This window comes from Vanessa atalanta, chromosome 3 (genome assembly GCF_905147765.1).
Source record: "Vanessa atalanta chromosome 3, ilVanAtal1.2, whole genome shotgun sequence".
NCBI lineage: Eukaryota > Metazoa > Arthropoda > Insecta > Lepidoptera > Nymphalidae > Vanessa > Vanessa atalanta.
In genome coordinates this window covers 4,831,570-4,858,953 of record NC_061873.1, presented here as the reverse complement: position 1 = coordinate 4,858,953, position 27,384 = coordinate 4,831,570, and the positions used below count along the sequence as shown (strand labels likewise).

Sequence of the window (27,384 nt, the reverse complement as noted above, 5' to 3'; positions counted from 1 at the left end):
CATTATCATACAAATCACCATAGCCAGTACCCAAGTGAGTTATAAAGAAACATGAACGTCAACGGTGGCTGATGAGCGCTTCGCGTGACATCACACGACTATGATGCTTTCATAACACACTGAGGATATTATAAAGATGTCATGACATTTTCATAATTATTGCTTATAGCTTGGTGTACAAATAGATTTTATGGCAGACCTTTTTTCATTTTATTTTTTTGAATATTATTTATGAAGAGTATTTAAGAGCTAGCAAAAAACAAATTGTCTATGTATCTATTAATATAAGAAATAATTTGATCCATTACAGGTGATGTTGTCTTAGATTTTCGCGATTATTACACATTGAAATAAAACTAGTTTTATTCCATTACAGGTGACAAAATATAATATACAAACAAATAATCACATTTTCGAATCATAAACTCGAGGAAAGATTGTTTGAATGAAAAATTCCAGTATTAAATTTAATATTCTTGGAAAACTGGAAACGTATTGTGTTGTTAATGGATACACTTAATCAAGTATCGCGTGGTCTAAATTGCTAGACGAAGCGATTGAAAGAACCTACATCCATGATTTGATAATAAGGTACGAGCGGATTACAGACTTGTTGACTTGTTTGTACGAATGGCCGTCATTTTCGAGTTATCGACTCAACGCCGGCGCGGAAATGGAAAATAATGACTTCATTGTTGGGCGGCGCCGGTAACGAATACAATTTGGTCGCATTAGACGTAAATTGTATAAACTTTACCGAGTTTCATGCGTGCAGGTCACACGGTGCGTGTCCTCTTTCATAGCCAAATATACAAAAGAGGAAAAAATTGTCTGGATTTGATTTGTTCTGTTGAAAGTATCGAATTTATATTCCAGGAACCTCACAAATTAATAGACAGTACCATTAATCGTGTTTTGGTGGGTTTCTCTAATTACCAAAGTGCTGTATCGGATTTTTTGAACTTAATCAAATTATTATGCTTGTACAACTTGGTACTTAAGATACAAAATTAGGGTGATTAAAACATAACAGCTTAGCAATAAAAGGCATTGAATACCTAAAACATCTTATTACTGAATACCTAATGATGAAAAATTGTGACTTTTCAATTTCCAAAAGTCGAGATGGCCCATGGGGTAACATGCAGATCTTTACCCAAGATCGCGGGCTCATTCAAGTACCACTTCCTTTATTAGTGTTTTCCCGCAAATCTCGTCGGTAAATGAAAACATAGGTATGAAACCTACATGTGTCTTTAAATTTGACCTTTCTTATATTCAACAACGGGCATTGGAGTATATATGGATAATAGGCTCCAATTTTTTTCCTTCACCAGGATTGTGAGATTTATGGACTCTCGCTGTGGTTTCAAAAATCGAACCTATCACAATTACTTATTGGTGGGAAGTTAAATATAACTCGTTTATAAGAAGCTAGTTTATAACAGGTCGCGGGGTTTTCAACTTATTATTCCATCGTTGATAATGAAGCAGTTAATACTGGAACAACCGCCTCGCGTCATCGTTTTCTACATCTGCTGATCATTCAATAACTTTTAACTATACCTTAAACAACCCTTACTTCCGTCGCAATTCCATCGCTGGAAGTCGAATGATGATGTTTTTGTAACAAAACTACAGCCACGGCCACCCGGAATCGACGATAACTTATTACAAACAGGGGTTCTTAAAAAAAAGACTTCGCAAAAAAAATGTCATGGATATCGATATATCTATCCTTGTCTTTTATCAACTCGTAGAATGAGAGCTAAAATATTCGATTTCATTTGATGAATCGTTTTAACGCTTCGGGCTTGTTACAATTTGAACCTTTCACGCAACAACTGTTCATTCAGTAGTGTGAAACTACTAACGAAAATCGAAACGAAACCAACATAATCGAATCGAAAACAACATATGACGCAGTAGAATAATTGCATGACATGTTTTTTAACATATTTTTATTGTAATGATTATTATTAACAAAATTAAAACCAACACAAGTGTAAGAATCATTTCAGTTCTTCCTTGGCCCTAGACGTTAAAAATATCATAATTTTTTAAATTAGATATCTATAAAAGCTTCATATAGTTGTAATCATAAAAATAATTTAGTAACGACACTTTATCAAAAAACAATTCGTATACAAGTACATATATATCTAGTAGTGACTAAATAGTCGCAATAGATTGTCTTACGCGTATGCCTAGATTAAACGTTAGGCAGAGCCTGCTAACAAGAGCAAGTTCCGGGATACGAGGCCAGCAGTAACGAGCGGGTCGGGGGTCGACGTTGCGGTCTTACAATGGCTCGTTTGGATACAATGCCGCCCCCTCGCGCCCTCGCGCCCACTTCATTACGCGCGTATTGTACGGCCACGCGCGACCGAACCTGACTTCTGACCCGACGCTGGTGGCCACCAAAACATTCTACATTAACCTTCTTTGTTTTCTGACAAACGGTTAGCCAATCATGAGCTATCTTATTATCATTAACTGATAAAACCAGCGGTTTTATTGGATATCAAATTATTTTGATTTATTGTTGTGGATTCGCATTCCTTAATCGGTATTTTTTTATACTTCACTATTATAACCCTTTTAGTAAACAGTTATTAGCTATCTCTAAAGAAATCACCGTATTACACATCAGATTGATTAATAGAAGTTCTCAATCATAGAATTTTAATTCGAATGAAGGCTATTGAGAAAACAATTGAAACATTGAATGTTAAGCTAATAATGGTGTAGATAATATCTCGTTGAGTGGTAGTTGTAATGCGCGTACGATTGAGGAGATCACAATGGGCGTAGGAGTAAAACCAACACGGCGCGCGGCGCCCGCGCACTCACAATTGCAAGGTGTACAATGCCCCGCACACAATGGCCAGCTAATTGTGCGTCGACAGACGGACAGGGTTTTGTTGCCCCTTACCTCTAGCGAAGTAGATATCGACATCCTTTTTTAAATAGACTTACTCGATGAGATTTCTTAAGCAGAAATGAATATTGAATATAAGAATATACGTATTTCGTAATAACGAGCCCGCCTTGTTAAACGTGCAGTGACGTATAAAATCACTTTAAATTTTTGATTAATCTTGATTACAGATACAGTTAAATGGTCTCGCTCTTCAATGTGCCGTCAACGAGCCGTGAGTCGGATGATTTTTTCTCTATGAGCCTCCTAAAATGACCTGATCTTCATGATTACATAATCAATCTCCGTCGTTCCGAACCATCGGCCTTTCATCGCACGCGCATTTACTGTGTTTTTACACCTTTTTTTTTCAAAGTTTCAATTGACCATAATGATAAAAAGTATCTACCAAATAGTTTTTTTTTCACATTACTTACAAAGCTCATCCCTTATTCTTAGTCTATCTAAAAGATTGCCTACTATATATTTGTTTAAAAAAAAAACTTGACTCGGTAAATATTCGAGTAAGAATAGAAGTACCAGCGAACAAGCGACCAAACGAACGGTAGCTGACAGGTCGCGCCGGGACGAATCGCACTACGCGTGGGTGCCTCATTGTGTCTCAAGTGCACATCATATTATATTGAATTAAAGCCAACAGGCAGTAGCAGTTCCTATCATTAATCACCGCGCCTCTAAATGATCATTGTCAGGCGATCATATCAAAAGAGAATTGAAGAAGCACCATTATTATTCAATTATTCCTACGCAATACACGCATGCCTTATATGTAATGGGTTAAACCAAAATGTATATAGTAATCAAATCTTACGAATTAACATTTATTACCGTACAGTTTCATAATATTAACATGTCGTCGATTACGAATAATTAGTAAGTTTCAGTTGAGTTTGTTGTATCTGTTGGGTGTGAACGCCGTGACGTAATGAGTCACGTGATCGGAATCGTTTGAAGGGACAACTGTCACATTTTTAATTCTTTCGAGAGCGATTAGTCGGGAGCTAAATTTTACTATAGAGAGCGATACAGTTCGGGCCTTCCAAACGGGACCGTTGGTTCAGGCAACTCTGATAGTTATATACCTGCTTTATAATTTGTGATCGCTGATTTTACCAGCTAAAGTACAAGAATTGTCATATTGTATCGTTGTGGTTAATTACCCATGAACCCTGTACCAGGAGCTCATACCGATGACGGGCGTGCCGCTGATCTATCGCAGTTGTCGTCAAATATTATGAAATGAATAAACAGTATTGATTTTTTCACGTAACCTTTACGTATTATTGATTCACGTAAAAATAAAATCCGATTGTTTTCGGTAATAACAACTTATCAAAATATAATACCCGAATTACCTATAAATTTACTTATAGCTTTACCACAGACCTACTCAAAATTACATGACAGAATATATTATATGGACAAAACGTTAGGCTATTAAATTAAAATTAAAGAACAGTATTTATTTTAATCCCTGTGGTTTATAATTTAAATTAATTAAAATAATATACCTGTGCTATTTAATTGTCATCAGGCCAAAAATGTGTGCAAAATTGCAGTTTAAAAGGCAAATTGAAACTGGTTTCAAATTCAGTTTTAAGGTTTGACACACGCGAAGTAATCACCAGTTTTATTTAATTGTAAAATTAAACCCTTTTTAAATAAGTGTTTTTTGTAAGTTTTTTTGTAAGTTTTTTGTAAGTGGTAGTGCCACACTGCATACCTTCGGGTTGCAGCCGAATGGGCCGGCACGCCCGGGGAAGTACCACTCTCTCACTTAAAATCGGCGTGAAGTGGTAGCTATGTTACCGCGTTTCGTCTGGTATGTGAGAGTCCCGGAGGCCCGATACCCCCCCCCCCCCCTTAAACATGATGGTTGTGCAGAATTTGGTTACATTACCCCAGGAGGGTACCATCAGCGACTGCGGTGGAGAATCCCTCTCTGGGCATCCATGCTCAGGACATACACCACCTGAGCAGGGATGCCCAGGCTGCCCTCCGAATTCTGGGGGGGGCAATTTTGCGCTCGCCACTGTTCGGGGCAAGCGGAGCAGGCATCATAAGGCAACCCCTACCACCCTCACTGTGGACTTCTGCAACATAAGGGGACTCAACTCGAACTTGAACGCCGTCCACTTTCACCTTGAGACGGCGAAGCCGGCCTTGCTCTTTCTTACCGAGACTCAGATATCTTCTCCTGCCGATACGACTTTTCTTTCCTACCCCGGGTATAAATTGGAACATTCCTTTGTACCACGAGCTGGGGTGTGCGTTTACGTCAGAGATGATATCTGCTCTCGACGCCTCGGCAGCCTTGAAGGACAGGACCTATCAATTATCTGGCTGCGTGTAGATTGTGACGACCATCCGCGAATCTACGCTTGCCTTTATAGGTCCCATAGCGGTAATGCCGAAACCGACCGACTGGTTGAGCACGTCCAAATGGCTACAGATTCCGTACTGCAGCAGATCCCATCCGCAGAGATCGTTATTCTTGGCGATTTTAATGCCCACCATGCCGAATGGCTTGGATCGCGCACTACCGATCATGCGGGTAGATCTGTTCTCGACTTCGCTTTAGCATATGATTTGACACAACTAGTCCCCTCGCCAACGCGAATACCAGACGTGGAGGATCATACACCTTCCCTGTTGGACCTTCTGCTGACTTCCCATCCGGATGGCTACCAGGTTATCGTCGAACCCCCTCTGGGCTCGTCGGACCACTGTCTCGTCCGAAGTACAGTGCCGGTTGCGCGTTACTCACGACCTCGTTTCGTGGGCTGCCGCCGAGTGTGGCACTACAGGTCAGCAGATTGGGATGGGATGCGGTCCTTCTTTGCATCCTACCCATGGGGGCAGGTTTGTTTCTCGCCGGATGATCCGAGTGTTGTTGCTGACTCTGTTGCCGATGTGGTACTTCAGGGTATGGAACTATTCATTCCGTATTCTGCGGTCCCCATCGGTGGCAAGTCCCAGCCCTGGTTTGGTCGTTTCTGCAAAACGGCTTCACGCAGAAAATGGGAACGCTACCAAGACTGGGCTAACGCATCAGCGTCTCGTGATGTAAATACCAGCGCAATCAGAAAGGAATATAACTCTGCCTCTAGGTCCTTCAAAAACGTGATTGCTAAGGCGAAGACGGAGTACATTGGCAGAATTGGCGAGAGACTGGTGCGCCTCCCTTCAGGAACACGTGCGTTCTGGTCTCTCGCCAAGGCTGTCTTAGGGAATTTCTGTCAGCCTTCCTTACCATCTCTGCACAAGGACGGTGAGTCATTGGCCCATACAGCGAAGGAGAAGGCTGATCTTTTAGGCTCTCTCTTCGCAGCGAACTCGACTCTGGATGACCGAGGAAAGTCACCACCAACAATCCCGCGGTGTGATACCACGATGCCGGAGGTTAAATTCCGGCAAAGTGCAGTTCGTAAAGCACTTCTTTCCTTGGATATTCATAAGTCGAGTGGACCCGATGGCATCCCTCCAATCGTGCTACGGACTTGTGCTCCCGAGTTGGCGCCGGTCTTAACGCGTCTTTTCCGGCAATCCTATGCATTCGGCGTCGTCCCGAACTCCTGGAAGACTGCTTTGGTGCATCCGATCCCTAAAAAGGGCAACCGCTCAGACCCGTCCAATTATAGGCCTATAGCCATCACCTCCTTGTTCTCCAAGGTAATGGAGTCCATTATAAACTGCCAGCTCCTGCGGTACCTAGAGGAGTACCAGCTGATTAGCGACCGCCAGTACGGTTTCCGTCGGGGTCGCTCAGCCGGTGATCTTCTAGTTTACCTTACTCATAGATGGGCGGAAGCAGTTGAGAGCAAAGGGGAGGCATTAGCAGCCAGTCTGGACATAGCGAAGGCCTTCGATCGCGTGTGGCACAAAGCGCTTCTTTCGAAGCTTCCTTCCTATGGGCTTCCCGGAAAATTATGCAATTGGATTACCAGTTTTTTGGCAGATCGGAGCATCAAGGTCGTTGTCGACGGTGCATGCTCTGACTTAAAATTCGTCAATGCTGGTGTTCCACAAGGCTGCGTTCTATCACCCACTCTGTTTCTTCTGCATATCAATGACTTGTTGCAAATCAGTAACATTCATTGCTATGCAGACGACAGCACCGTAGACACCTCATACACCGGCCGTGCTAATATTTCTCGGGAAAACGTCGAAGAAAACCGGAACAAACTTGTATCTGAAATCGAGTCTTCGTTAAACAAAGTCTCGAACTGGGGTCGGCTAAACCTAGTTCACTTCAACCCCAAAAAGACGCAAGTTTGCGCGTTAACTGCTAAAAAAACACCATTTGTCGTATCTCCACGATTCGAGAACATTCCGTTAGCCGCTACAGCTAGTATCGGAATACTTGGCGTTGATGTTTCGAGTCTCGTTCAGTTCCGCGGTCAATTGGAAGGCAAAGCCAAATTGGCATCAAAAAAGCTTGGTGTGCTCAGCAAGGCAAGACAGTATTTCACGTCGGCCCATCGTCTAAGACTATACAAGGCGCAAATTCGGCCTCACATGGAATACTGCTCTCACCTCTGGGCGGGTGCTCCCCAGTACCAGCTCCTTCCATTTGACCGTATCCAACGTAGAGCGGCTCGAATTATCGACGATCAAGCCCTTTCCGATCTGCTTGATCCTTTGGCTTTGCGTAGAGATGTTGGATCGCTCTGCATCTTCTACAGAATTTATCACGGGGAATGTTCCGAGGAATTGTTCGAATTAATCCCGGCTGCTGAATTTCACCTTCGGACATCTCGTCAAAATTCCAAATATCACCCGCACCACCTAGATGTCCGAAAATCCACAACAGCGCGATTTTTAAGACATTTTCTGCCTCGCACAACCACTCTGTGGAACCAGCTTTCGCCGGCGGTTTTTCCGAACCGATACGACTTGGGAACCTTCAAGAAAAGAGCGTACTCTTTCCTGAAAGGCCGGCAACGCACCTGCAAGCCCCCCGGTGTTGCAGATGTCCATGGGCGGTGGTAGTCACTTTCCATCAGGTGAGCCTCCTGCTCGTTTGCCACCTTATGACATTAAAAAAAAAAAAAAAAAAAAAATAAGCTTGATCCCTGATTGTAGAGTTTTAACTTGTTACATTCTGAAAGACATTATAAGATATTTCAAAAACCACATCAGATAAACCTATGGAAGTAGATTTCTACTTACGATGACTGTTATTTAATATTTTTTTTGTAGATTATCACAACGGTGGGTGGTTCAACCAGAGCAAACACCACACAATTTGTGTTTATAATTAATTTCTGACTTGGAGTTTAAGAAAAACGCAACGAGATAACTTTCACCTGTCAGATGAATTTTGCCACGTGTTTATCCACTAACTCGCAAAGTAGCAGCATGGTGGAACCTCGAAATCTCCATTAGAGAAGAGGTCTTAGCTCAACAGTGGAATATTGATGGAGAGGACTCTATAATAAATACTTTTAAGCTAAATATAATATTTTATGTGAGGACAACAATAATCAAAAGGATCCGGATCAACCCGATGACTTATGCATTGCGGGATGGCCTTATTATTATATTATATTTACTCGGTGGAGCTTTGTGCAAGTCCGACTGGGTAGGTGCCACCCACGTGCCATATATTCTACCGAGAAAAAGAAATACTTTGTATTGTTGTGTTCCGGTTTGAAGAGTGATTAAGTCGGTATAACTACAGGTACATTGGATATAAAATCTTTGTTCCCAAAGGTGTTGGCGAATTGGCGATAAAAGGAATGGCTTATTCTTTTATTTCTTACTTAATGTTTATGGACAATACTTACCATAGGTAGCATTTGACACCCCGGCTACCTATGTTAAAAAAATAAATTCTATAAAGTAGGTGGGCGAAAAAAAAATCCTGCCCGTAGTAATCTTGAAAGTCGGACAAAATAATAAAATAAAATACAACGAATTGTGTAAGCTAAATCTTTTGTTTAAAAACGCATTTTATTTAACTCTCATACCCAATACGTAATATTGAAAATATTTATGTTTGTATTAATACGATTGTGGTTCATTACGTACACTCGCGCCGCCTGAACCGCCAATTAAGGTGAAATTACAATAACAGTATTCATATTGATTGACCAAATAAAGTGTAGGGTACACATCCCTACAATTACATAAATAATCACATTAAATACCTGATACTAAAATTCTTAACAGATATTATTATGTATAATTACTTTGATTAGAAAATAAAACGTACGATTTGTCTTTTATTCCATGTTATAAAGACCATAAGGCAAGATTTTATTAATCATTACAATGATCTAGGTATCGTAAAAATAGGTTTTACGATACCTAGATTGAAGTTTATGCATTAATTGGTATTGCTTACTGAAACAATGTGAAATATAGAACTCTTGACAGAAGTAAAACATATTTTTGGTGACATTAATTTTAATGTCATTTTGAATCATTTTCATTTATCTAGCGCTAAAAATAAATGTTGAAATTCAACGCTCGTAGCGTCCTAATATAGTTTCGACTCAAAAGCGTTTTCAAACTCAAATTAGCTACATTAATGAGTCGATAAAATTTTAAAAATATTCTCTTGAGAATCATATTGCTTATGTTAAAACAATATACACGTATTTTTTCGTTTTACATTATAATGTGTGTACACGCATTTCTAGTCAAAGTCACAAGCACATCCCGCTTTTGTGCGATCAACTTATCTCGAGCGAATTGTTTACCCTCTCAGTAAGAGATAGTAAAAAGTTTTGGGTGTGTTTATCTTCATTTTCTCTTAAGACTTTCGAAGTAAATAATTCAAATTAATGTTCATATAATCAAAGACCACCTTAAATTCAAAGATAACATCTATTTTACCCGAAAACTCAAACTTATAGCGCTTTTATATGTTAACATCACACTATTGTAATGGTTTTTTTAATATAAATTTATGTATTTTTAAAAATTATCATAACAACATGCCTACATATATAAATAATTACGACGTTTCGAGTCGGTGTACAAAGAGATTGAAGAAAATATTAACATAACTTTTCGAAGCTTTCTTAAACGTTCTGGAACTAAAAAGATAAATAAAAGTTTCTAATTAACATTCGTTAAAATTAACATTATGCAAAATTTCAATGAAATAACACATCTAGAATTTTTTTAGTAGGTACTTCAACTTGAGAGAACCTTATGGATAAAATTAAAAATTATTATTAAATATATTAATAATTATTAAACGATTTCTATTTTAAATATATATTCGGATTTATTATTTTGGAATTGTACGAAATGCTAAAAACTATTATTGATAAATTATGTGTCAAATTAAAAAACAATACCCAATTTGAAAGTTAGGTTCAAACTGGGCTTAAAATATTTCTCCAACAAAGTAACGTCCCTATAATTTATTAATAACCTTAGTAATTTGTAGTTTAAATTTGGTTGCAACGTTTTTCTATGTAACTATCATATGAAACATTGCCATTGTTTTTTTTTACCTTGAAACGCGCTTTTATGATATTTAAATAAATAAATAAATATATTTTTCTTTAACATTACTGATCGGTGTTGGTAATAAATAATGGTATATAAATCTTAATCAAACACGCCCGCGGCGAGCGTTGAACTCTTCATTATAACGAAGTGCGCGGGAGTACGATACTTGTCAAGTTGAAAGGTGCATTAGCGCGAAATAACACGTAGCCACGAAAATTTCAATTAAGTTTAATGCATACGTTCTACCACCTCCCCACCCCCCTTCCCCCCATCCACCCCGCACTCGCTGCACTCGATTTATTAAAACCGATTACACTTAGCCCGGCGAAGGCTGTTGTACCGATGCGTTATATTGGTCAAAACATAATCGTCATGATAATGCAATATGTATCCTCAACCTGCAATCAAGGTGGAGCGAATATTTTATTATAATTACACGTAATCATAGTAACGTTACCTTGCATATATCAAAGTTTCTACATATTATCTAATTTACAATTTGTAACAATGTTTGCTTTAATGTTCTATTCTAATTAAACATTAATTACTACATGCATAAAATATTTATAGCCTGTTTCTATCCTTATGAGGAGGTGTGGATCTTAGTTTGGTAGATTTTCATACAACACACAACACATCACCTTACGATGAGTTCATTCCCCATTGAGCGTGATATTAATTAATATAACCACAAAAAAGACAAAAAATTAATGTCAATTATCCGGCCCCGAACCCACAATCATCCGTTAATATTCACATGTTCAAGCCACTGGGCTATCTAGGTTTAACGACCACCAGCATAATTAGATTACCTTAATAGATTTTACACGAGTATATACCAAATTGAGTATCGATCAAGTCGATGAAAAACGAAGATAATACTTATAAGATTATTAACATTTAAAGTGCTACAATACGTTTAAACGGTTAACCATAGAGAGGCACCTGTTTAGAATGTTATTGTTAATAAAAAAAATCATAATTACCAACCACGATCGTCGGTAATCATTGACTACAATAACTGTCAGGAGAGCACTAAATATTGTTTGTTGAGCGCAGCCTTTCATATTTTTTTATTCCGATCAACACCTTGAAGCGGCCCACAAAGGAATGCCAGGTGCTAATTCATAACTCGTGTAATTTCGACATATCTTGATTTAATATACGATCAAATTTTAAAAGGAATTTTAGCAATATATAATTAACTTTATATCAACACCTTAATAAGTAATTGCTAGATGTAATTTTACGTACACATATTAAAAAATAATATAGAAAACAATCTTATCATAAAAATATGAAATGATCCGCAAAACAAATAACATTTACGTGAGTATTAATATTTGACATAAATTTCTTTGATGTTACAGTCGTATTAATACGTGAAACTATGTAAGGAGCTATCTGACCGGCCCGCCATACTAACACCTCTATAAAATATAATTATCATACACCTTACCATTGCCGTAAACTACATACATTGTAACAAGCTTTAATTGTAACTATATTCCTACCTATAAAATTGACTTAACGAAATTATCGATAACCTCCTCGTACACTCAAGTACATAGCTTATATACAGCATTATCACTCTTTAGGCTAATTATTTAACATTGAATAGTATAAATAAGCAATCGTCTCGCCCACTGTACTTACCAGTACAGTGAACCACAGAAAACTTAGTTGAAGTATAACCTTTGAAGACAACATTTTAAAAAAAATGCTTCTCTCTTGTGTGCTCATGACTAGGTATGAGTAGAATTATACATAAAATTGACTTGAATAGTCTTTATTCTTATGAAATAAAAGCTACAGGTGTAATCGTTTAGCGGTCTCAGTTTACACATATTTATTAGCACGACCCGTCCAGGGACATTGCTCGATAATTGTCAAGTATTAAAAACCGATAAAACACTTAATGTCCCGAGTCATCGTTCAAACTGCGGACGCGGACAATTTGCATTGACGTACCGATCACGATATCGATGGTCGATGCTAACGGCAGAAAACAACTTTGCGACTTAATATTAACTTAATTCAAGTCTCGTAACAAAATACTAATTTACCTTAAAACAATTTATACATATATCTATCATTACACAAACTTATAGATTTAATTAAATCATATAGAAGTTCTTCAGCCGCTTAGATTAATCTTTTAACGATATCCATTTTTATTATTTGTAATTATAACGAAACAAATTTCACGGTAACATTAGTAATAATTTTGGTGATTTATTATTCTGTTTAAATAACGTATTTACCATAAACTTATTGACGGATCCAAATATTTTGTTGTCACTTATTGTCCCGCTAACTCGAAAAATCATAAATCGTCCACAGGTTAGGCTCTAACAAAGTCAGCAGTAAAATGGTTGCTTGTAAATCAAAACAAATCGAAAAAATGAAGGAGAACTTGACATTTTATTTTCTTCAACGCGGATAGTGATGTGACAACATCGACATGAAATATCGAATTATACTAAATTTGTATTCCGAGAAGTTATTACATAGTTTATTTATGTCTCAGAATAAAAAATATGAAAACGTACGAAAATACTTAACCAATTAAGTACAATAAAGTAGAAAGCATGAGTTTATTTTGAATTAATTAATTTTAAATGCTTTTTGTGTTCTTAATAAAAGCTCAGACTTTTATGTTTTGCGGAAATTAATAAAAATTAACTAATAAATCTTATACTCGATGTTTTAAACAGTCAAAAAAATATGTTAACATCGATAAAAATGTGTGTGGAGTCTCTTCGTTATAAAAAAAAGCTCGAAGCGTATTACGGGATGTCCAGAGATAAGAGCCACTTTGTACTTACATATTATTGTCGTAAAAGGAAATAAAATAATACTTTATATCTTTACTATTATCATAAATTAGTTTTTCGATTACCACATTATTCGTTTTTTTCATTACAAGCTCCATTTATTTGAAATTAGTAACTACCTCTTTATTTTATGTCTAAACCTAGCCTTTCCCGTGACTCCGCACGTGTATTTTTGTTTTCGCATTAATATGGCTATCTCTTTATTCACCTAGAAATCAATTTAATTTTGATCGATCCAATGATTAAATCATGACGATGTACCAAAAAAATATACAGACTGTTGTATTTATCATATGAAGTATTGTATAGAATATAATAAGTTTAGAAGTAATTTCTCTTATCTTAAAGCGAATAAAGAAAGACCTGATTTATCTCTGTAGCAACAAAATATTAATAGACAATACATTGTAAAGCAATTTAAAAACACGCTCAGCCACCCTTCCCTATAAAATTTGTCCCTGATATCCCATTTTGATTGGACGGGTTGATTTATTCCCTGTTTAGCTATTAGTAGGAAGACTACACAATCTTGATACTTGCTAAATTTTAATTTTTTAAATATGTATATGTAATCCATCAGCTGAATTCAATTTATTTTACTCGCATTTAAATATGAGTGACTTGACTATAGATATAGGGATAATTACTAATTAAATCATTAGTTAATTTTTAATTAGAGCTTATGAAACCTTGATTTTAAGATTTGATTAAATAAAAAAAATATCAAAATTATTCGAATGCACACTATCAGTATAACAATAGAGACATTACCCCCGAGATTGAATCCTCTCCGGGCTACCGGCTACTGTGATTTAGATAACTGCACTTGTTGCGAGGGGCTGTAACGTATGACACGGGACTAATACGTAGCTTATAGGCATCGCTTGTACTGGACCATGCCATGCTTAATAAGCGTTTTAACTGAATCAATTAAAAGGGGTAGAAGATGCTAACGTTCTACTTTTTTATCTTTTATTGACGGTTATAACATTTTGAAGATTAAAATAAGTACTTGTTACAGCATTTTCAAAAGTGGCAGATTTTAATCCCACACATGCAGATTTCATTACGATGTTTTCTTCAACACCTTTTTGTCCTACTAACCAGGAATCAACCTGTTACATTGGTTGATATTCATGTGCTCCAACCATAGGGGCACCTCTACGCATTTTTTTTTCTATGAAAAACATTTAACGGGTATATGTCACAACGAAGCACTTTACCGTATCTAAAGTCAATTACAGTGTACCCCTGTCCTGGAGAGACTTGTCCTCGTCAAATTGAACGTCGCAGGCGCCCCGAGCGTACACAATGCCAATTTTCCGCTCACCGCCACCGACTACGCAATTATTTAGATAAACCTCTCGGCGTGACTATAAAAACATCTTACCCTCCCCCAGTGCGCTGTTTGTTGTCTTTGGGGCTTCGTAAATTTATAGCCCGGCATTATGCCGACGGTTAGGATAAAAATGTACTTTTAATTTATCTCGTTAAAGGGTTGAAGGACGACCGGGTACGCGGAGTAATTATTGCAAAATTGGCCACTTTATCTGATGAATCCATTTCGAACCCTTTGTTAGGGCGATTATGGAGTGAAATCATTCTGCTGACTGCGCTTTTGGAAAATTACATTAAATTGATTGCCTAATTCTTTTTGTTTTTTTAAAAACATTTCCCTAATTACAATCTGCGTTATAATCTTTGTTTATTGATAAGTCTTGATATACTGTTAAGGCGAAGATTGGGAAAAAATAGTGGACTACCGTGGGCCACTATTTTCACGTAGACGTAATAACAGTAGTAAATTAGTTTGACGTTTGGCGAGTGTCAAGCATAGCCGTCACACACACCAAGATAATAAACTAGGCTAATAAGATAGTTCTTACGTAATGCGTTATGCGATACTCCATTTAAACAAACAAATAATACAAGCTTATAATTAACAGACTTTTTATAATTGAACTTACCTTCCAGTTTTTGTGATAATCATCTCGGTGCCTAAATCATGGAACTTGTCCCAAAGTTCCTTAGTTTCAAGCTGACAATCAACTGACAGCAGTTCCTCGCAGTTGCAAGAGGTCACGGGAGGTGGTAGAGGCCGAGCTGGGGATGGAGTGTCCCTCTCGCCTAATTCTGTGAGCATAAAGTATCATTAGAGTCAAGTGTTACTGGAAGTATATTAGCATAAATATTTACTATTTGTATTACTAGAAATAAATATTTTAAATATGTAAGTATTAACAACTTATTGTAGATAAATTATTATTAATTTTATAAACATTATATTTTCTATAAAACTTTTACTAAAATTTTAATTTTATTTTTAAAAGAACAATCCAATTATCTTACAGAAATAGTTCATATTATACTACTTATAAAATAATTATGAGATATTCTCATACAACGCTTTATTTATTAGGCAATTGTGCGGCTTCTTTATAAAGTTTCTGTCTAAAGCAATTAGACATTCTATATCAATTTTAATTGTTACTCCAAAAAAAGTCATTCGATCTTGTCACTAATTAAAGAAACTTTCTATCAGCTTAATTACTGTAAGTTACCAACAAAAATTGTAAACAAAATGTTTGGAATTGGGTTTCCGCTTTAGGCGGTAAACATGTGTAATGTTTTAAAAAAATCTCTATACACACCTAATAGAAATAATTACGAAATTTAAATCCACAATCATTTTGACACGTTTTATGCAGGATAAGAGAAGATTCAATCTTATTTGTTTTTAACTCCGCAAAGTTAATACATCCTTCCTTGGATAAAGTATTCGATGTAATTAAAAACAAGCGGACACTTTACGTTTGAAAACTTATATATTTTAATCTAAAAGAAAAAAAGTAACGATAGTCATGTTATATCATTGATATTCACGCGGTAGGTTATCCATCAAGAAACATTGAATTTTGTGTAAGATATACAAAAAAATATTTGTAGTTGTTAACTTATTTGCATTTGTACTCGTTTGTATTGAATCTTTTACTAGTTAACTTAACTTCGTTAAATTATGTTTATTACAAATTAAATCAAAATATTCTTTATTTAAGTAGTGTTGAATTAAATTTAAAACTAACACCTATTCGGAAAGTAGATTATATCGGGAAGAACCGGCAAAAACTCAGTAGTTACTCTTTTTCACAATTTTAATTACAAAGTATGTAAGTAAAATACAATTACATTTTTATCAATATTAATAAATATTTGATATGAGCTTTAAATTTTTTAATACGTTAAGTTAAAACTAACTGGAGAATCTTACTATACTTGTTTTTGAAGTTATTACAAACGTATATTACAAGCTATTCCAACCGAAATTGACCTTTATTTGACAAATATATAGATAGATATTACATACACAATATAGAGTTACATAAATACACAAAGAAGATAATAAAAGAGATATTACGCACAATTGAATTAATATCAATGTGACATTATTGTGATTTTCTATACGTCTTAAATCACACACGTATAGAAGAATGCGATGTGAACGGAACACTTTTATGAGAATTCTAGTTTATTATGTTAATAACGTCGTGTAATCACTACTTCAATTTACTTTTTGCGTCACAATGGTTGAATACGATGGTATTGTGTGTCAAAAGTGTAATTACCTTCATGCATTTAATACGATTTTAAATCATAAACAGAGCCTACACTTGCGATAACGGAACACAAGTTTATACGTGTAACAGATAAGATTTTAATTTTGAGATAAAATTAAAACATTTACAGATTCCGTACTATAATTATGTATTTTTTTTTCACAATAATTATATGAACAAAATTTTAGTATAAATATTATTATATATACTATTATTTTCCTATCAGTTGTAATTATATATATATATAGATACGCTTTATAGGAAAGGATCATTAATTTAGGTTACGAATTTATGACACCTTATATAGCTGAAAATAAAGCCTAGCGAGCATACGTCGATACTTTTCAAATTATTAAATCGAAGGCGAAAATATTCAGCCAACAAGAACATAGAAACATATTGAGTAAAGTGGATTGATTGACTGATCAACCTAATAACAAGTGATCTGTAAAATTAAATGTAACAATTCGAGTCATTGTTGTGTATTTTATATGCAAATATAGCGATTTAGGTAAAATTACATTCAATATGTAGTAAAGGTAAGGCTAAGTAATTTAACCAAAACGCTTTACCGCTATTGTCATTGTCACATAAGCAATAATTTAATAACATATGTAAAGTTTACAATCGATATAAGTATGACAGTCTTATTATATTCAACAATTTACCTGATGAGGGAGCCGGTGAAGGTGCTGCAGTGTCGGATGCGTCTCTCTCGCCATCAGAACACTGCTCGACGTCGACTTCGACGTCTTCATCGGGGACGGGAGACCGGCAGCTCGATGCCGGTGAACTGAGGGAGGCTGGAGAACTCTGTCTCGATGATGGTCCTGGTAGAACAATTATTTAAAAATTTACAAAAAAGGGTCGTTTTTAATGATTAAAGTATATTAAATAAAGAATTTTGAGTTTTGGTAATTTTCTTAAACTAATATGAATCCAAAATTAAATTTAATAAACATTACAACAATAATCCAGGATAACTGGACTTCTAAGAGTATATACGATACGATGTATGTATTAACTTTAAATTAATAAATAGGGGAGTTAATAAAGGCGTTAATCGTGAATCTCTAAAAAATAGATTAGCATAGCTTTGTTTTATATTAGTGTTTGTTTTGAATTAACTAACTGAAACAAAACATTCTTCCAAGAAACATATTAGTTTCTAGAAATAGAAATAGAAAAATATTTAATATAGGTATTAAGAGAGATTTATAGATTTTTACTCTATAAAAATCCTTTGGTTTATGATTCTTTTAAAAATCCAATCAACGGTTTAAGAGACTACAATTATCTATAATATTAAATCGAAACGACAAATATTTTACTATTTAATCAATACTCAGCTTAACACTAAACTCTTTTTGGTTGTATTTCATCAAAATTTCGACGCTAGTCTTATTATAATATGACAACATATATAACTTAGTTTGATATAGTTTCGTTAATACGATGTTTAATTTTCACGTGTTATTGCTACAGCTTAATAATTTATATGAACTATATGTAGCATATATTTATACTTCCCGACCAACAAACATCAGCTTTTGTGCAACATGTTTATCATTTTATTATACCTATATTAAAAATCATAATTAAAAATAATAATTATTCAGTGAATAGAGACATTATATTTTTCCACTATACACTATACTATGTTATATATACATTATACTTTCTTTATTATATGGCAACTATGTTTGTTATAATGCATTTTATATTTGAGCACGTTCGCCGTGGCCGAAATCGGTAAGAAGGCCATCGTATTTTATGTGCAGTTTTTAGTAAAATTTTCTCGAATAGAAAGGGCCGACTCCGTTATATATATATCTCCTGATTAATTTTATATTTCGTGATAGAAGAATTATAAATAAATATAATATAATTAATGTCAATCCTACTGCGATTGCTTTACGCAAATAGATAAATAGTAGTTTCGTTATATCCATTCTGTATCTTATTCAAGTATCTTGTGATATATTTTCAACTACTGATTCAAATTGGAATAATTTGAATCCTATTGAAAAAAAATAAAAATAATGTGTACTTTTTATAATAAATTGAATTATAGTTGTTAATTAGTTATCATCGATTGCTTACAGTGACGTATAGGAGTAATAGATACACCGTCATTGATTTTTTTGTAGAGTACCAGAATTTTTTCAAATTTCTCATACGTAGGTTTTGTCTAACATCGATTTTAGTATTGATAAGGCTTCGAAAGGGGATATACCGACAATTTTCGCTTCGACAACACTAACATAGTAAGCTACAACTTAATATAACCTCCGTTTTTTTCTACATCTAAGTAATAGTTTTCGTGTTGTGGCGTAAAATCAAATAAACAGAAACATAAAAACTTACTCTTCATAATATTCGAATAATAAATTATTCCAAATCACAACGCCAATTTCTAAAACGATGATCATTTTACGATAAACTAATCTGACTAAATACTAAACGATCATATATCACCAATAACCATTCAGAATAAATATTATTCGTTAGACTTACTTTAATCAGGGTTTTTTGAAACGTTCTTCGAAGTAAGTCTAACTGGAGGTAAGTAGTTCGTTCAAATTTAATAACTTTAGTGTATAATATATAAATAAAACTTATTTCAAATAGATTATTTAGTGTGCATTAACATGATGACCTCAAAAGAGCAATATATAAATCGTGAAAAAAGAATTTGTCCACAATTCTGTTCTCAACGATAACTGTTTTAGAATTATTATTGTTGAATTGTATATAATAATATTGATCTTCTCACAAAATCACGGCCAGAGCAGTCTGATTCGGAGACTAGCCTAACTAGACTGTCTGCGGAAACACCGGTGCCTTCATTCCGTCACTCTGATATCGTGTTGGGGCAGCAATTTGATATAACCGATCACCGGCAGTACCGACAGTTTCACTTTCCTTTTAATGGTATAATAATTCTGTAGATATATGCACATAATGACGATGTACGTTCGTACGTTCATTGTAAAAGCCAACTTTGCAGGACACAATATAGCGCACGAGTGTCTCTCATATCCATCCGATGGACGGCAAATCCGTTCGTAAACTCCTTTTCAAGCTCAAGAGGAACAGGAAAAACGCCTTTATGTGCTTTCCGTACTTTAAGTAATTCGGTCACTAGACTAAAGAAGCAGTCAAATAGTGTATACATATCTGAGGAATTACAAATGGTCATTAGTACTAGTAATCCGCACACACGATTGTAGTAATTTTCATGATGCCTATATTTATCTAATTAGTTGTACAAATATATAGTATTCTCGCAGTAACTTATCCGGGTTGTACTGTAAATTCGTGTAATATATTTACTATACAAATATGTTATATTGGTTACTTGCCATATATTCGTAATATTTCATAGGTACAAGTAGATAATCGACAATGCATATAATTTAGGCGCAATTTTTAATTAAATCACTTTTGATACTAAATTTGCAATTTATTTTATTTCGAATAAGAAGAATTTTATAACGATAATTTTAGTATCGGATATTTATTTAAGATAATGATGATATATGTACCTACGTATCATATGTAGCTACATCTAATCTTTTTGTATGTTTATGTACCTGATTGTAAAGTTTACAATAATAGGTAGTACTTTCTTTAAATTAAAGCAAAATTGTAATTCCTTTGTAAATAGCGTGTCCCACCAGGCGGGCGGTGTTGACCGCGTTCGGTTCCGCACAATTAATCCCAAATAACGAACGGCAACACGACGCCTGCGCCTGCGCAGACCTCTCCAATTAGTAAGCCCTTCGGTTTCCAGACAGACCACTGTTTTATTGTGCTTCGGAGAAAGGTAAACTAAGGTCCAAACGACTTCGACATTCAATATTGTCAGATTAAAATAGCTTAGGGATTTTAGACGCGAATAAATACGGCTTTGAACATTTTATACTTTCAATAAACTTTAATCAGAGTGCTTAGACAAAGTTATAATATCAAATAGAAAGTAAGAAGAAAATAATTATACTAAAATAACTAATTAAATTGTAATTTTGTTTTTATTTATTTATAAACAATTGCAATTGTTGTTTTATCGATTATAAAGTACATACCCATATGTTATTTAATCTATCAATTGAATACAATTTTTATATTTGATATCTGACTCAAATTTAATAAATAATAATTAATTAAAACCGCACCATTAAAATTTACCAAATTACAGAATAAGATAAAATTACTAAATTCTCCAACCAAATAAAAAAAAATAATGTTTAAAATAAGCACAAAAGCATAATTTTGACGAGAATTTTTTTTTTTAATGATTTGGTCGGATAATTATACTAGTATATTATACCTTTTAATCTTATAAGTATTATAAAGAAAGAAATAATCTGGTACAATTATTTGCCCATATCAATTAAAAAAATTATATTTTTATAGGTAAGTACTTCTTTAATTTAAATTATTTTTACGTATTAGTAAAGAATCTCGTCTTTAACATTTTAACTGAAACCCGTTGCAGTATTTAATGTACCTAATTAATGACAGTTGCTTATTCTGATTTGAATGTAGCTATTCATTTTCCGAATAAGGCGGTAAGTTTTCATTACCGTCGGGTGTTTCCAGTCGCATTTAAAACCAGTGTAACGCATTGAATTGTTTTTGGTTCAGATGGTATGTAAAAAACTTTTATCAATGTGTGTGTTTATTTAAATATACAGCTAATTTCCTAAACTTACCTACAAATGAATAAATGTCACAGATAAAAATAAACTTAAATTAAAGCAAATACCTACGTTGTTTTCCTGGAGTTATAAATTACAGTGTGTTTTAATACCTGCCCAACTACAATGTAACTGAGATTTTTTTGTTATTCCGGAATTGTTTAAGCATCTAATGAGATATTACTAATTTCTAACTTCTGGATATAATGATATTTTAAAATCATGTAAGCGTTTTCATCGACATTCAACGAACGTCTCATAGATTGACTGTTGGAATTTCTCATTTTCGTGTCACAGAAAGTGTTAATATACACTTTTTAATGGTATTACTTGGAGCTGAAGGATAGTTGTTCCTGCCTCTCCAGACTTAGGCCTATCTTACCGAGAAATGGCGGCGATCTCGCGACGGGACTGCGCGGCTGCTCCGCGCTGCGAGCCATGATGGCCGCGATAGAGAAGTCCGTGGCTCGGGTCTTGCCCTCCTCCGCCACCATCCTGGAACCCCACCCTTCCACATCCATCAACACTTAGTACCCCAGTTCCAAATCCACTATTTCATTCCGTCCGACACATTGTCTCTTATCAAACCTATAAAAGCCTATACTATGAATTAAATTTAATTAATGAAACACCGAAAAATAAGAATAATTAGCACATTTTTTGTTTCGAAACGCGGCCGTGACAGTAGAGTCCGTCGTGATAGTAGAGCGGTCGCGAAGTCGCAAGCGAAAGCGACACGGCGGTTGAGCGCGGACTGAGCGCGCGGAGAAGCGGCGCGAGCGGGGCGGGGCGCGGGGCGGGGCCGCCTCCCCATCTACCACTGGCCGCGCTACCCGCTGTCGCCGCGCGGGGGCCGGCACCCCTACTCATAACAATATCGCATTATTATTTAATTTGTATTCCATATCACTTGCTCACTCCCATCATAATTCATTGTTAGCATTCAATAATATACAATATACATTCCGTTACAACCGAATTTTAGACGATTTGTTTTCTTCAAATATTCATTCACTTGGTTTCTTAAATAATAAAAATATGTTTACATTTTTCAATTAACCACTTCTAGTTATAATTACGTGTAATAATATTAGCATTTATTAATGATATTAAGTAAAAATTATAATAAAATGTAAATTATTAACGCTACTGCGCCGCCCATTAAAACAGATCACTAGATCAGAGGGAGAAGGAACTAGTTTATGACATCCAATGAACGGTTGGGAGAGTGAGATCACATTATGGTGATTATTCTGGTGTAAATTATGTGCGCGAGTATACACGTTTCTCGGAGAAACAAACAACCTAAAGAAAAAGATTTAATAAGTCAAGAAAAAAAAATGTAATCTCAATATTTTTTAGATAAATTATCTCAGAAATATCGTAATTCATTGTGCTAATATAAAATTGTTTAATTGTTTAAATATTAACTTTTTCATAGTTAGATAGGTACCTACAGGTATATTTTTTTATTTATACTTTCTATAAAAATATTCAGTAAAAAAAGTGCCGGATTATTAATTAAGCATACAATACAAAATTACAACAAAAAAACTTATTAAATATATGTTTTATAAAAATTACAACCACACTACCTAAATAGGTACCTACCTACTATCTACCCAACATACCAAGATAATAAAAACCACCTGGAAGCTTTTCACGTGGGGAGCGAAAATAAAAACAAAAATGTCTGACTACTAGACCAATGCCCAAAGGTCAATGCCCCTTATGTTTAGCAGAACGAAAGAACTCTCCACCACGCCTCCATGATGCTCTATGATTTCGTAACTATATTTTCGCTTAGTAGGCCCATATTTAGTTGTTAAAATTTCAGCGATTCCTGACCGGAACCTGCCTTTTGTGGCAAAAATGTATCCAATTCAGAATTACATTTAATTCAATGTATCTTGTATAGCATATTAACAATTATTTGCATAGTCTATGCAACATCAACAATGACAAATTATTTTTTTTATGAATATTGCGTATAATTATACAAGCATCACTTTCAAACTTTGATTTTTAGTTTAACGTTTAAAATAGGTACATTCGTAGTGGGTGATACGTATCTAAAATTTTACAAAATTTACGTTTAAGAATGGTTGTTGATTAACTCGAATACCAGTAGGTAAAGAAGCCCATTACAACCTTAAGTAGCCTAACGATTAAAATAATTAAACACGAAATTAGTAACATAAAAGTATAATATTTAAACAATGAATTTTCAAAGCTTTTCAGGTATCCGACATCTGTAAAAGGGTTTTTAATAATTCAAACCCTTTTAACCAAAATGAGAAAAGAGCGTCTTCAAGCTATGTTCATATATTAAGCATACAAACTGTGAGATATCGCCTTCGTCGATTGACATTATGTCGACTGCCAAAGCTTCGAACCGACAGCCCTTATTCCCTCGCCTTACAAAAGTCCCACTCCATCTGAATGACATAGAGTCTATCTCTACACGTCAGTCATATGCATTATTCGTGAAAATATGAAAAACATTACGTTCGCGAAATATGACTATATCGCGAAGGCATTAAAAAGCATTATAAGGAACCAACTCCGCTGTTTTTCAATTTGCTAGAATGGTTTCTTGGTCGTGCGTTTTATGACGATGCATTGGTGTTAATAACGTAACTGTTCAGTGAATTGTACTACCTCCATATTTTATTCAGTTCTTTCATGCGTTTTTTTGTTAGGCGATTTTTCTTCCATCGTACTTGTTACTTTATCTTGTAGAATATACTTACTCGTAAGTTAATACACTTTACTACCACCTACTACCTACGTATATTAATTATAAATAAAACATATACCCTTAAAAGTTTTACAATTAACTTCGTTATCTTATAAGGCTGGACTCTACAAATTTCGAAGTCCTAGGTTTAATTCTGAGTTGAGTCCAATAAAAATGATTGCGTTTTCAATAACCCGGAAATTAATTGTAAATTAGCCCTCTTGAACTGTAACTAAATCCGGCCACGTTGGCTTTATAGGCCCATCGGAATAGGCATATTACATAATAGAATACGACTGTACTTGTGCACATAACTGTACACTATATACCCAGCGCACTTGGGTAGTATTTATTAAGAAAAGAGAAATCCGGAAAGCGTCATCATATGTAGGTATTTTTATAACTAATAATAAAAAACTACCTATCATAAATAGTAATTAAAATAAAATATATTTATTTCCCTACCTCAATTACATTACATACCTATATCTAATACCTAAGTTGCATTCTGTAACATAAGCTTTATGTATTTTTAATTATCCTCTTAACATTAAAATACAAAGTTTCTTAGAAGTTACTGCAGAATAAAAATACTTAAGTACTATATAATGTATAAGTTTATTGTCGACTGACTCATTATACAAACACGAAAAAAACATATACCTATATCAAAATAAATACATATTCCAAATGACACTTTAACTTTATAATATAAAGCATTTACTTATTTAGGAAATAATAGGTGCTATAATATAAAATTCAAAGAAAAATCCTTATAATTTAATAGTATATTATAATAACATAACTACGATTTTTTCTATCTTAAAGTTGGACGTATGTTTTAAATATGACCGTTGCATTTCAGTTCGTCGGTGAAGTGTCGTTAAAATACACTATAATGTTACTCAATTTTATATTCAAAAATATAACATTGTAATTTTAATTACTTATAAAATTTAATGTCAAAGTTGGAGGGAACTATTTTTATCGTTTATTTAATGTTTAATTAATCAAAATATTATATTACCTCCAAAACTTCAGGTTTTTTATGAGAATAATATTTAACACATTATAATAATAAAATGAAGTACTCAAAAAAAGCCTCTCTACTTAAAGTTATTGTTGTTTTATTTACTAATTATAATAATAAAATAATATATATAGTAAACTCGTACTCATACAAACTTAATTTGAAGCCACATAAATAAAGAACTATCTTTTTTTAAGCTTAAAGTTAACTTTAAAACTATTTCTCACGATTATAATCTCAAAAGTATTAACCAGAGCATTTGAGCAAGTCACAATATTGTATAACGAACCGGAACTATAATTCAATTCAGAATCAACAACATTGTAAAAAAAGTAGGAAATAGCGGAAGAATGGTTGTCGTGGTGGAACACAAAGAGTTGCTTTGTACTTATATTTCAGAGCAATATCACGCAAAAGCGCAAAGGACGGCGCTCGCTTTTGAAAAATGTCGGAATATCAATAACGTTTTCAAACGTACAAATATTTGCTCGGAGACGTACACACGTGGCGGGCCACACAGGACGCCATCTTGAGTGTATTGTGCAATTTTAAGCCCCGTGTAGACTGCTTACACAGCTTATGACTATTATAACTAACCAGAACGATTTATAACAAAAGTAATAACTTAGTCCAAGTAACAAAATTATTAAAAAAATTAAATTAAAGTTTTTGCTATGTGAGGATGTGTTTTTGCAAGAGTTATTATTATTGCATTATATTTTATGCATAATTCCTCTTTTAAAGAAAGATATAGAGAACGCCCTACTCCTACGTTTGATAGTGGATGAAATTAAAGTAGTGTTTGTCTCGCTTTGAACCAAAAATCATCGGGTAAGAACGTCCTGTTCTAACCACTAGGCTACCTCGGTTGTTTACTTTATAATTGTAATAGTCAAAGAGCTGATAAAGCTTAACATGCAAAAGCAATCGATTTAAAAACGCTTGGTCACACTCCGACCGTGAAATAAACTGACGAGTGTGGCTCTAAAATCAATTTCGTATGAACATACTGTGACTGGGGATGAATTGCATTGCTCGTTTATTATAAACTTGTTAACCATTTATTAAAGAGAAACTTCTTGGGGAGTAACATTTAAAGGTCGAATTTAATGCATCGTTGTATACGTAATGTTTAATTGAAACGTTTTAGATGCAAATAATAATCACTTGCATCACGTGAACATAGTTGTAAAAACTTTGAGTTTTTTAATGATATAGGTACAACACTTGCTACTGAATACTGATATTATATTGTATTGATAACCTAAGTACCTATAAATGTTATCGTTTAAGTTAATGGCATTTGATACAAGTACTAATAAAAATATAAGATGTATAATATAATGCCACTAATTGTAGGATACTCGTATATATTAGATAAAATAAAATGACTACATACCTATTATTTTAATCATTTTATATTTTTTAATAATAAACATTATTACGAAGATTTAAATCACAAATTACCTTGCAGCCCTAAAAAAACTGTAACAAACTTTTGATTATAATATTGCTATTAACAGAATAAACATTATGGAATTAGATAGAAGCTTTTATATAAAAGCTAGAAATTTAATAAAAAATATTAAAATTAGCTAATAATAAAACTACATACTGAACAAAAAATAACAGGCTGAATTGTCAGCTTTAAATATTAAAAAAAATATTATATCGTGTTATAAGTGTTTAAATAAAGAATAAGTGAAACATAAAAAGGCAGCATCAGCGAGAGGGGCAACAAATCGCGCGCATTATACATGACAAATGTAATGCCCGGTGTCGGGTTGCGCCCACCCGTGCGCCGGATTAGTTCCCCGCAGCCCCGTTCGATGAGACGAGACGATTTGACTTAACGTTAATAATATTACACTATAATACCTACATAATTACCTATATCAAAAAAATTATAAACAATATTAAAGCAATCGCTCGCAAACAATGATAAGAAGGTAAGAACTATTATATTCTTAACACAATTATCCATCCTGACGAATACTTTATCTATCTCGGTACTTGCAAAAATCGATTGACCGGTTTTTGTTTTTTTTT

The 27,384-nt window shown here is 34.3% G+C and overlaps 1 protein-coding gene across 1 annotated transcript in view; it reads right to left on the bottom strand.

Annotated features, from left to right (window-relative positions):
- Positions 1 to 22,301, bottom strand: part of LOC125077067 (T-box protein H15-like) — a 67,196-nt gene extending 44,895 nt beyond the window's left edge. The window contains exons 1-3 of the mRNA XM_047688860.1: positions 21,948 to 22,301; positions 17,531 to 17,692; positions 15,216 to 15,381 (exon numbers count right to left, since the gene is read on the bottom strand). Of these exons, the coding sequence (XP_047544816.1) occupies positions 15,216 to 15,381; positions 17,531 to 17,692; positions 21,948 to 22,086 (467 nt within the window). The 5' untranslated portion in view covers positions 22,087 to 22,301. The remainder of the gene's footprint in view (positions 1 to 15,215; positions 15,382 to 17,530; positions 17,693 to 21,947) is intronic.
- Between the last annotated feature and the right edge of the window lie 5,083 nt (positions 22,302 to 27,384).